This window comes from Nelumbo lutea, chromosome 6, assembly GCF_056320005.1.
Source record: "Nelumbo lutea isolate HS-2025 chromosome 6, American lotus-T2T, whole genome shotgun sequence".
Lineage (NCBI taxonomy): Eukaryota > Viridiplantae > Streptophyta > Magnoliopsida > Proteales > Nelumbonaceae > Nelumbo > Nelumbo lutea.
The window spans coordinates 30,025,057-30,037,251 of record NC_142689.1 but is presented as its reverse complement, the minus strand read 5'-3'; the positions used below and the strand labels follow the sequence as shown (position 1 = coordinate 30,037,251).

Here is a 12,195-nt window from a genome sequence, read left to right as displayed (position 1 = left end):
ATCCATTGTTCATACAAGCAAGGAGGGTGGGGAAGGTATTCAGTGCACTTTGAAAACTCTTAGACTAGGGGTGAAACTTAGGCAGGTGGGGTCAAGTTGAAGGTCAACCCAAGCCTAACCCTAAAGGTGCAAACCTTAGGCTCGGGCCTGGCCTAACCCAAGGTTAAGCCTAAGTTTATCAACCTAGGTCCAACCCAAGCTTAATCTAACACAACTAAGGTTGGGCCTAGCCAAGTTAATAGGGTTTGGGTATGTTGGTTGGGTTTTAAAGAATTCATGTATATACTTTTATATAGCCATATTTTATTAGGCTTTATGGCCTAATTTAAGAGTAGAATTGATTGAAATATGTACAATTTCATTTTCAAATGGACATATACATACTTTATACATATACACATTACATGTATACATAATTAGAAAAAATATTTTTATATAAGTATAATATATGTATGTATGTACTTTTTCAGGTGGGCTCAAATTGGGTCGGGCCTGGGTTGGTTGGGCCAACTAGGGTCGGGCTTGGGCTACCTCAACCCAAGCCCAACCCAAGTTTAGATCGGGCCTGAGTTTTCTGGCCCAGGCCAACTTGTAGCTCAGAAACTTTGGCCCAACAACCTGTGCAAAAACTTGAGTTGGGGTCGGTTCCGGCTCGGGTTGGACCCACCCAAGTTGCACCCCTATCTTGGACTAGGCACCTAGATTACTGTAATGTTACGAAGAATGCTTGGCCAAACTCTACAAATTTAAACAATGCCAAGATGGGTTACACTCCTGGAGTTGCACCAATTTGGGGGGCTAAAAACAAAGTATAGTTTCCAATTTCCATTTGGACCAAGTTGTAGGAAATACAAAGTGGGGTTTTTTTTTTTTGAGAAGCAATACAAGGTGGTGTTAGAGATGAACAAAATATTATCAAGGAATGAGAACTCGATCTGTTAGGCTTAATTTAGAAAGAGTACAAATACAAATATGTATAGTATAAATACACACAAAATAATATAAAATACAAAGTTTTGCACTCTACTTATTTGTATTTATACTTCTTCCAAACTGAGCCTTAATAGAACTAGAACAACTACTTAAAATGGAAAAGGGTCATTGAAAGCAAAGTTCGATGTGTTACTAGCTCACTAGAGGTAGTGGGGACTGTAATACGGGCTTTTATCATAACCATGCATCCACCAAGAGAAGAAAGAACCTTATTCATTGGTTTCCATCGGTTGGATTATGGAACATGGACCAGTGACTCTCATGAAATAGGTCTGATTAATATATTCTCTGCTATTAACTCCTACAGGTATTATGAAAGAATAGAATGATTATTGCTATCCCAACTATTGAAGAAAGGGTCTGTTTGGTTTGTAATCGGAATCTTTTGGAATTGGAATAAAAAATGGTCCATTTCCATAGTCTATTTGGTTCAAACAGGAATGAAAATAGAAATAGGAGTCAGCAGGAATGAAATTTCATTTCCGAGGGAAGGACAAGAAATGACCATTTTCTCAAATGGGAGAATGCCATTCCAACAAGAATGGGAATGGGATTCTAATTCCACCTAACCAAATAGTTAGAATTGGAATAGCCTATTCCAATTCCAATTCTAGACCCCTATTCCAATGAACCAAACGAGGCCTAAAAGATGCTTTGTTTGATATTGGGCCCTAGGCTCCTATCCCAATCTTATCTCCTTCTGTAAAAATCCTCAGCTCGTATTCTTCACCTACGAAGCAAAGCATCACTGACATTGGGAGATCTGAAATGTCTTCTATCTAAACCAAAATTCTTGCCAAGTTAAATTTTCCCACCTCTTCACCTACACCACGCATGAAGTGGAATGCCTAGGATCCCAATTCACATCGCTTTCCTTTCTTCTCACTTTCTGAATCATCCCTAATCTTAAATCGTAGTCTATATATGTTCTTTCTCTCTTCTATATCCATCACCCACTAGATGTGTGTGATTTATGTCATGGAACATAAACAAAAACAAGCCTCCATTCAGTTTTCTAACACCCATAATCCTTTCCTTCCCCCATTCAAATCCCGCCCAAGCTTTCACCTTCTCTTCACCTATACAAAGTTTGTAAAGGATTCCCTTCCTTTCCCTACTTTTGTCTTCAAACCAAACACAGTATTAGTCTCTGGCCAAGCTTCTCTATTCGTCTTGCCTCAACTTCCACCACTTTACTAAATTGTTGGTATTCTCCATCTTTGAATGCTAGCAATTGAAGATGCTAATTGGACCTCAGTTATTTGTCAGGTACTTATTGTTTTTTTCTTTGACTTGGGTTGAGGCATCGTGTACTCCAAGCCCGACCAACTTACCTAAGCCTACATGAAAGGGTGCATAAATACACATGTTATGTATGTTATCCATATAGAACCATATTTTGTTTTTTCTACTCATATATATACATACAGAATGACACCCATAGAATCAGAGTAAGATGGGCAACAAGGAAGGGTGCACATGGAGTCATATATGATAAGCAATTAAAAGGAAAATTTTATAAAACAATTATAAGGCTAGTTATACAGTATGGAACAAAGTGTTGGAGAATCAAGAAACATCAGGGCCAAAAAACATTTACGGCAAAGATGTAAATGTTTAGATAGACATCCATCCATACATACATACATGCATGCATGTGCATGCATGCATCCATCCATCCATCCATCCATACATACATACATATAATATCATCGTTTAAGCCTTATCCTAACTATATGGGATTGGCTACATAAATACAGTGTTACCATTATGTTTTGTTTAATGCCATATTATTGGCGATTAATCATTTCTTACTATTTCTATCGATGTCTTTCGATCTACCCTGTACCCTTTTTTAGCCTCTTCAACTTGAAACAAATCATTTCTTCTTACAGTTTTTACTTTTTACTTTTTTCCATGCACACGATCAAACTATCTAAATCTATTTTCTCTCATTTTATCACCTATAGGAGCTCTCTTATGTTCATTCGAATGACCTCAGATTTTATCATATCATTTCTTTATTGATGGATGGATGGATGGATGCATGCATATGTATGTATGTATGTATGTAAAGGCAATTTATTATGAATTTTGATAAGTGCCACCTTATTGGTCATCACTTTTATGATAATGGTACATTAATTTTGTGTTTTTTTTCCTGGTATCATAGTTGAATCCAGGTATAAAATGTGCATGTATGTATTAGCCAAGTGCATTTTGTTCATAATTTTGGTACATTATACTCCTAAATTGGGTGTTGGCTTATGGCAATGAAAAGTTATATTAAGTCAATTACATTCTAGAATATTGTTACAAAAGTAATAAATAGATAAATTATATGACGAGGGAGAGGACTGCCATATATGGGCTTTGAAAAAGTGATGTCTATATTACTTTTTGCTCATGGTACAGCTTCTTGGAAAAAAAAAACAAGATAACGAGATAGGGAGTAGAGGAGTAGAGGAGGTAGGGTTTGGGTCTAATACATCTTTTGTTTTATAAAGAAGATTTTATTTATTTATTTATTTTTATTTTTGTGTTCTAGGAGTTAAGTGGAGGGGTGTCAGTCCCATTAACTGTTGTTTAGGATATAGGGACATCATAAAAAAAAAGTCAAATGACTTACAAAAATCATGTTAGTTAGTTTTTAGTGGGTTTGTAGGTTGGCAAATGCTTTGGGAGATTCTTTAGCAAAACAAGGGACTTCAAGGAATTTTCTGTTTTTTTGAATAATTTGTAACTGCAATTTGAAAAGAGTTGGGTTTGGAACCACCTTTAAGGGGAGGAAACACATCATGCCCCCTCTTAGGGTGCTTCATGCTTGTACTGTGTCTGTCTCTATTTAATAAAATACCATTCATTCATCAAATAAAAATAAATAAATGCATATGTATATGATTAATACACACTTACACTCATTTACGAATACACATATTATGTATGTTATCCATATAGAAACACATTTTGTTTTTTCTACTCATATATATACATAGTGGATGGCACCCATATAATCAGAGTGAGATGGGCAACATGGAAGGGTGTACATGGAGTCATATGTGATACACAAACACTACTTAAATTAAAAGAAAAACTTTATAAAACAACTATAAGGCTACTTATACAGTATGGAACAAAGTGTTGGACAATCAAGAAACATTAGGTCCAAAAAACGTTTGCGGCAAAGATGTATATGTTTAGATAATTGAGTGAAAAAAATAAAGAAATGATATGATAAAAAATGAAGTCATTCGAATGAACATAAGAGAGCTCCTATAGGTGATAAAATGAGAGAAAAATAGATTAAGATAGTTTGATCATGTTCATGGAAAAAAATTAAAAAGTAAAAACTGTAAGAAGAAATTATTTGTTTCAAGTTGAAAAGGCTAAAAAAGGGTACAGGGTAGATCAAAAGGACATCCATAGAAATAGTAAGAAATGATTCATTGCCAATAATATGACATTAAAACAAAACATAATGGCAACACTGAGTTTATGTAACCAATCCCATATAGTTAGGATAAGGCTTAGACGATGATGTTGTATGTTTGCATGTATGTATGTATAAAAGATAAATTATTATGAATTTTGACAAGTGCCACCGTATTGGTAACCACTTTAATGATACATTAATTTTAAGTTTTTTTCCAGGTATAAAATGTGCATGTATGTATTAGCCAAGTGCATTTTATTCATAATTTTGGTGCATTATACTCCTAAATTGGGTTATAAAAGCCTAATAAAAGATGAATTTTCCACCTAGATTAAAATCCTTTCAAACTTTATCAATCTACTGAGATTGTGGCAGAGGTTGGAGTTTTCTTTGGGGGGAGTTATATAATCTTTTTGTTGGCTTATGGCAATGGAAAAAGTTATATTAAGTCAATTACATTATAGATACAATATTGTTATAAAAAGTCAAAGGTACATAAATTGTATGGTGAGGGAGAGGACTGCCATATCTTCGGCTTATGGGCTTTGAAAAAGTGATGTCCATATTACTTTTTCTCATGTACAAATTCTTGGAAAAAAAAAACAAGATAACGAGATAGGGAGTAGAGGAGGTAGAGTTTGGGTCTAATACATTTTTTTTTTTATAAAGAAAAAATATATGTTTTTGTTCTAGGAGTTAAGTGGAGGGGTGTTACAGAGTTATAGAGAGAAGTTAAGGCTTCTATATTAATTAAAGTAATTCGATGACTAAGTTTTAGGGCTAGGTCTAGATTGATCATTAACACAATCCAATCTTCCCAAGTTGTATCCCTATAGAGGGATAGATTTGTCAATAGGTCAGATTTATTTTGGGATAAAGTGTATTAGTCGTGTACCAATTATTAATGGGAGAAAATTATAGACATAGAAATCATTAATTAGGATATATTGGGTCTGGTTATATTGATATCTACAATTATCTTTAGGGAAAATTCTCGATTAGTACCTTGTATTTTGGGTCTAGTGTCACTTTGGTCCCCAAACTTTAAAATACGATAATTCAGTACCCGAACTTTCAAAATGTGACAATCTAGTACTTACCGTTAACTAGCTATTAATCAGCCGTTAAGTGACATTTTAAAAAGATACAAATGTCGTTCAAGTGCCATCTAATTTTCTTTATCAACTAACCAAACATTGACGAAAAAAATAATAGTCCCAAAATCCTTGCCTCTTCTATTCAAGAAAGTTGGGTTCACCAGAATGCCCATTCAAACATTACCCCAACTTTCTTGAATGGAAGAAACAAGGATTTTGGACTGTTAATCTTTTGTCAACATTTAGATGGTTGATAACAAAAAAATTAAATGACACTCGAATAGCATTTGTGTCCTTTTCAAATGTCACTTAACGACAATTTAACTACTGATTAATGGTAGGTATTGGATTGTCACGTTTTGAAAATTGAGGTACTGAATTGTCACATTTTAAAGTTCGGGAACCAAAGTGGCACTAGACACAAAGTATATGGTATTAATTTGGAATTTTATCTTATCTTTAATTAGGATAATTGGGTTTGGCTCAATAGATCAAGTTATATTGACATGTATAATTATCTATACTAATAACAACTTAAAACTTAATATGGCCTTAATAAAAATGACAATACAATAGTTAATTGTTTGTATGTTAATAAGCCAAGTTTTGAACCAAAAATATCTTATATATTATCTATTAATATTTTCTTTTTAAACATAAAATATAATAAAAAACACAAGAAAACTATATATCCTTTATATATTATTAACTCATCAATTTGTTTGGAACAGAAAAGAATTGAAACTAACCCATTTATAATTATGGAAAAATCACATAACTATAACTTATATAATTGGTTTGGTATGCTCAGTTTGATTGGATAAGACTGACTCATTGACAAGTTGGGATCTCCTACAACAAAACACATTCCAACACTTTACAAATATGACATGACATTTAAGGGCCTGTCCGTTTGCTTTAAAGTTTGACATCTGAAAATTTAATAATTAAATTAAGAGGTAGATTGGTATTTGTGAACTTTTTTTTCTTCTAAACTCTGAATGCAGATAATGTTATTTTGAATTCTGAAAACTATCAAATTTCCATTTTGACTCATAAATGAGAGTTTTTTATTTGTCTTTTTGGAGATATCATTGGAAAACAAAAAGTTGTATGATTGCACTTTAAGAGATAAGAGATAAGAGATAAGAGGAAACAAACAACAAATTTTCTCTTAAAGTTAAAAAGATTCTTCTTAAGAGATAAGAGTTAAGAAGAAATGAACATGCCCAAAGGTGCAATTTTAGCATATCAGGGTTGGGATTTTGTCAAAATTTCAACGAGCATAACCCAAAACTCGAAACAATATAAACATTTAACTCAAGTCAACCCGAATTGCACCCTCTATCGCACATCTCTCCTATATTTGGTTATGAGCTGGATTTGGATTTGACTTTTGCCAAAATTTAAATGGACTTGACCTCAATCCCGGATCCAACACATTGTAAAGTTAAGCCCAAAACCTGACCTAATCTCACCATGAGATTAGGACCCACCATAAAAGTAGGACTCACCATGTATAAGATGTAACTTTTGAGTTCAAATCAGCCCCCTACAAGACTGTCCCCAGTAACATCCCACAACACATCTCCGCTATGTTTTAGATACATCTCCCGATCATAATATCAAGAATGATGATGTCATCATTAAGAGATGTTCTCAATACACCACAAGGATGTGGTGTGGGACATTGTGTGAAGCATTTTTGTGGGGCTGATTCGGTCTCGTAACTTTAAGTTGTAACATGTCCGATAATGCTAGTAGGATGTTGAAATGTTTTTGTTGGCTCATTGAGTCATCGATTGAGCGCGAGCATCTCCCAAAAATAGAAGTAAGAGATGCTCCCAATGCACGCTCAGATGTGCATGTGGGGCGCAGATGTGAATTCACCGGTCGGAGGGAGAAGAAAATGAAGGATATAATTGAAAATAAGAAATGAATCTGGGTTATAAGTTGACAGTGAAAGTTGGAGTTGGGACTTGGAGAGAGCGAACTCTCTTACAATATACTTGGTATAATTCTAATAACCGACGGATTAACATCTTCTATAATACACGATTGAGATCTCATCTTTATAGCTCATCGGTCTTCTATAAATTACTCTATCTCGACAAAACACAGCCCTTCGGTACGCAAAAACCCTAGAGCAACTTGAAGCCAAGACGCGGCAACGATGGGTAAGCGAACGGTCGCTTCATTCCTTCGATCTCAGAATTCTCATATCGTGCTCTGAATCATTTTGCAGCCATTGTTCCCAGTTTTGGATGTTACAGTCTTGTTTTGCAGCCATTGCTTTGATTCTAGAAATGGGATACTGGGGATGCTGGTACTCTGTCTCGAACATTTCAAGAACAAATCTGTCGTTTTTTTTTCACTTTGTGTCATTGATGTCGCGAATGGTGTTTATTCTCAGGCGTATTGAATTCTCAGTTTTACGATATATCTTTTTTCCAATGCTGGATCAGTGGATTTGTGATGCACTAGTCGTTGTATTTGTTCTCAGTCGTTTTTGTTTAGTTGTGATTACTGGTCTGAGTTTTGTTATCTGTTTTGAGGATCCAAGTATTTTACTTTTATTAATGGTCGTTCAATCTTATTGGATACCTTCTGCCGGTTGTACGTGTCTATAGGGTTTTGATTTTTCTGTTTTACATTTATGTGATATTTAGGGGCTTACAAGTATGTATCAGAGCTATGGAGGAAGAAGCAGTCCGATGTAATGAGGTTTCTGCAGAGGGTCAGGTGCTGGGAATACCGCCAGCTACCCTCGATCGTCCGAGTGACGCGACCTACGCGGCCTGACAAGGCTCGCCGGTTGGGCTACAAGGCTAAACAGGTGTGTGGCCATCTATTGCATCAATTTCTTATACTTTTCAAGTGGGTTTGTCTTTTTTACCTGCTAACATGTTGGACCGGTTACTTATATTTTCTCCAAAATCTTGTTTGGACTCAACAAATTGTAGTTACTGCGAAGGTTTGAATGATACCCAAATTACCACATCAAATTGGAAGACTACCAAGGAGCACCTACCTTAATGCTATAGTTTTTCTGGGTACATAATGATTTGATTTACCTTAATCCATTCTTAGCAGTTTAGTTATTCAGGTGAGCCTGGGCAGATTGCACAAGATGAAGCGTACCTGGAAATCATCTTAGATGACCAAAAAGCAACTAAAACTGGTGTTTAATTAGTTCAAACTCAAACCATAGTTATCGGGTTATTTGGCTTGCTGGTAGTTGAGGAATCTAAACTAAAAGTTCGTGTGCGTTGCCCTAAAAGTTGAATGATCGTTGCTGGATTTGCATATTTAGATTTTGATCTGAAAATTCACGGCTTTTATTGCTTTTTGGCTTATATTGTCTATATATGTTCAATAATACATCCTTTCTTTTGAAACATTGATATTAGTGTGCCTCTAGTTTATCTGGACCTGTTAAGCTATGGTGTTTGAGGCAGAAATTTGAGAACCGGTTCTTGTATTATGGTATATAATAACAGATCCATTAACATTCTGATGTATCCATGTAGGATGAACTACACTGATACCAAATGTAGGACTAAGTGCTTTCATACTGATTAATGATATGGGACTGAGTGCTTTCCTCACAAACATTAGCATGTAATGTTCCTCTAGTTGATCGCGATTCATTATTTTATAGCATTTAAGATGGTAACTACAAACTTGAGCATCAGTTCATGTATTTAGTGATGCATTAGCATTCTGATGTAGGATGTACCACTTTCATGCCAACGAATGTAGGACCAAATGAGTTAGATTCCAATTATTGTAGTACCAAATGAGTATGTTACAAGGATGTGCTGAGAAATTCTTGCAAAGTTTACATAATAATTGAAGTATCCAACATGATATGACTCCAGTGTATGGGTATCTGGGTATAATAGGGAAGACAACAAAAATGATTGAATTGCACAGTTGCACTATTGTGCTTTTAACAAAAAGAAAACTCAGTAACTCCTAAATTACTTGTTGATGAATTCGAAATTTTAGACAGAAATAAACCAAGACTAGGGAACCCAAACTACCATGCTGGATTTCAGATTATGTAAGATGACTAAAACGCCTCCATTGTCTAAGAATACAAAAATAAATGAAAACTTCATACATACCATGTCTGATCACATGGCTCTTGCATTCCATTCATATACTTAATACGCCTTATTGACATGACCTTCGAGTTTGTGCATTTGGTGGCCTGACCATCTACTACGTGGGGGAGCTATTATTTGGTTCCAACTGGCCAGAATTATTTACCTGTTATGATAGTGTCCTCACTCAAAGTCCAATAATTTGGTTTGATTTACTTGAATCTCAGCGAGGGAGTTTTGTTGAAATTTGTGTATCCCTAATAACTTTAATTCCTTAAATTTATACAGTGTTTTCAATATACCCACTCTTGAATGCGTGTTTATTTATGGATTTGTTTCATAAGCATGGTTTAAGGTATCGATACACCCTACACCCAAATGTATTGGTAGGGGTGTATGGATACAATTTTGGCCATGTGTTTTTTTTTTTTGAAATTTAATTCTTATGAATGTTTTCATATTATTTAATAAATAAAAAGGTTGGGTTCCCGATGAAAACACCTGTAAACAGGTGTATCGGATACCCAATGATACCATATGATATGCCTGATATGGGGTGTCTTATCAATACTTGGAACCTTGCTCACGAACTAATCTTGTTTCTTGCATCCGCATGTTCGCTAAATTTATGCTCTTTTCAGGGATATGTGATCTACCGTGTCCGTGTTAGACGTGGTGGTCGTAAGAGGCCAGTTCCCAAGGGTATTATGTACGGTAAGCCAACAAACCAAGGTATCACACAGCTGAAGTTTCAACGCAACAAGAGATCAGTTGCAGAGGAACGTGCTGGGCGTAAATTGGGTGGCCTGAAGGTTCTTAATTCGTACTGGATCAATGAGGTATGTGCCTTGAATTTTGTAACCGTTTCTATGGTTTTGGTCTGGCTTGTAATGAATGCCCTTCTCGTTTCTGGTTGCAGGATTCAACATACAAATACTATGAGATCATCTTGGTTGACGCTGCCCATAATGCGATCCGCAATGACCCTAGGATCAACTGGATCTGCAAGCCTGTTCATAAGCACAGGGAGCTCCGGGGACTCACTTCTGCTGGTAAAAAGTACAGGGGTCTCCATGGAAAGGGACACTTGCACCACAAGGCAAGGCCATCCCGAAGGGCAAACTGGAAGAGAAACAACACCCTCTCTCTCCGTCGCTATCGTTAATGGAAGTGACATTTCTTGCAGTTCTTGTTGTTTTAGGATTGGGATTTCATTTGTAGGACTCGTTAGCCTGTTTGGGATAAAGAGTGAGTTGGTTATAACGATGAACAAATTCATATTTTGGCAGATTTTATACGCTATATTTGTTTAAGTTGTTTTATCATGTGGAGGATCGTTTTTATAATTTTATTACAATGTTGCTAGAACGCTAGGCCTGTTCTTCATTGGGCATTTTCTCTGCTTCCCCCATTTTGGGTGCCTACGTCTACTCGTCTTTCAGGTTCCTTGTTCAATTAAAGGTCTATCCTGAATCTACTTACTGCTTTTTGAGTTTTAATTTTATGATTTGTATCCCTTGAAGGCATGATTTCGAATGCTGATGCTAATCTTTTCAATGTGTGCCTATGCTCAGCGACGGGTAGCTTGGAAATAAAATAAACATTTTTCCCGAGAAATACAACTCGACCAACTATTTGGGTTCCGCCATTTTTTTCCCCTATTGATGCATACGCAGTTGCTTTCAAGCTGAATTTTATGTGTTTCATTAAAGGACCCCCAAATTGTCATGAATATCGTCTGATTGGTCACTTCTTATAATACTAGTTGATTGGCTGTGAATTTTTTTGGTATCACGTTTTTCTCGTATCATGCTCGAACCCTTCTTATATTTATTGTCAAGTATAGAGAAATTGCATAAAATGGCCTCAGGCATAATTCTTCGAGGTATGATGCTTAGGTTGATAATTAAGAACAAATATGCAAGTATTATTATTTTCTCGAAATCAGAAACAAACTGGCAAGGTGCCAACAAATTGGTTGGTAAAGTCTCCTGTTGGTCGTAGTCAAGACTTGGGATCGAATTTTGCTTGCACCTAGATTGGGGGGTTTATGGCTTATGGGGTATCTCCGGTTGTGTAGCCCTTTAAAAGAACTAAAAAAAATCAGAGACAAACTGAACAAATTACTTTGTCTTTAGTGGATAAAATAATTAAAAAAATAAAATGTTTAAGGAAATAATAATCTATTGACTTCAGTTTTAGACTTGTAGCAATTAAGAAGTCCACAAGCCTTAAAAGCTTCACTAAGGCTCAGTTTGGAAAGAGTACAAAGACAAATATGTACAATATGAATACATAAAATAATAAAAAATACAAGATTTTGTACTCTACATATTTGTATTTGTACTCCTTCCAAACTGAGCCTAAAAGACAAGCAATAAGATTTTTCAGTTCAACAACTTCAAGTCTTCAACTGTTATCGGACGGCCCCTGAGGGTTATTGAAGTTCTCAAATAGTCATGAAAGTCCCACCCTCTAGACTTGTGGTAATTGACAATCATGATTTCATGATGGGTGAGGTAGGTGATTAGTGAGGGAATTAAAATTTTACATAGTTTTTCAA

The 12,195-nt window shown here is 35.5% G+C and overlaps 1 protein-coding gene across 1 annotated transcript; it reads left to right on the top strand.

Annotated features, from left to right (window-relative positions):
• Window positions 1–7,645: 7,645 nt before the first annotated feature.
• On the top strand, window positions 7,646–11,000 carry LOC148848284 (large ribosomal subunit protein eL15). The gene is made up of 4 exons (XM_088949232.1): window positions 7,646–7,700; window positions 8,193–8,359; window positions 10,274–10,471; window positions 10,552–11,000. Exons 1-4 carry the CDS (start codon window positions 7,697–7,699, stop codon window positions 10,795–10,797), a joined length of 615 nt encoding a protein of 204 aa, XP_088805358.1. The 5' UTR covers window positions 7,646–7,696; the 3' UTR covers window positions 10,798–11,000.
• Window positions 11,001–12,195: the final 1,195 nt, after the last annotated feature.

Excerpts from the sequence above, each read along its gene's own strand:
- LOC148848284 (XM_088949232.1), top strand. Across the intron at positions 8,360-10,273 it reads TGGGCTACAAGGCTAAACAG|GGATATGTGATCTACCGTGT; the intron begins GTGTGTGGCCAT and ends TGCTCTTTTCAG. Across the intron at positions 10,472-10,551 it reads ATTCGTACTGGATCAATGAG|GATTCAACATACAAATACTA; the intron begins GTATGTGCCTTG and ends TTCTGGTTGCAG.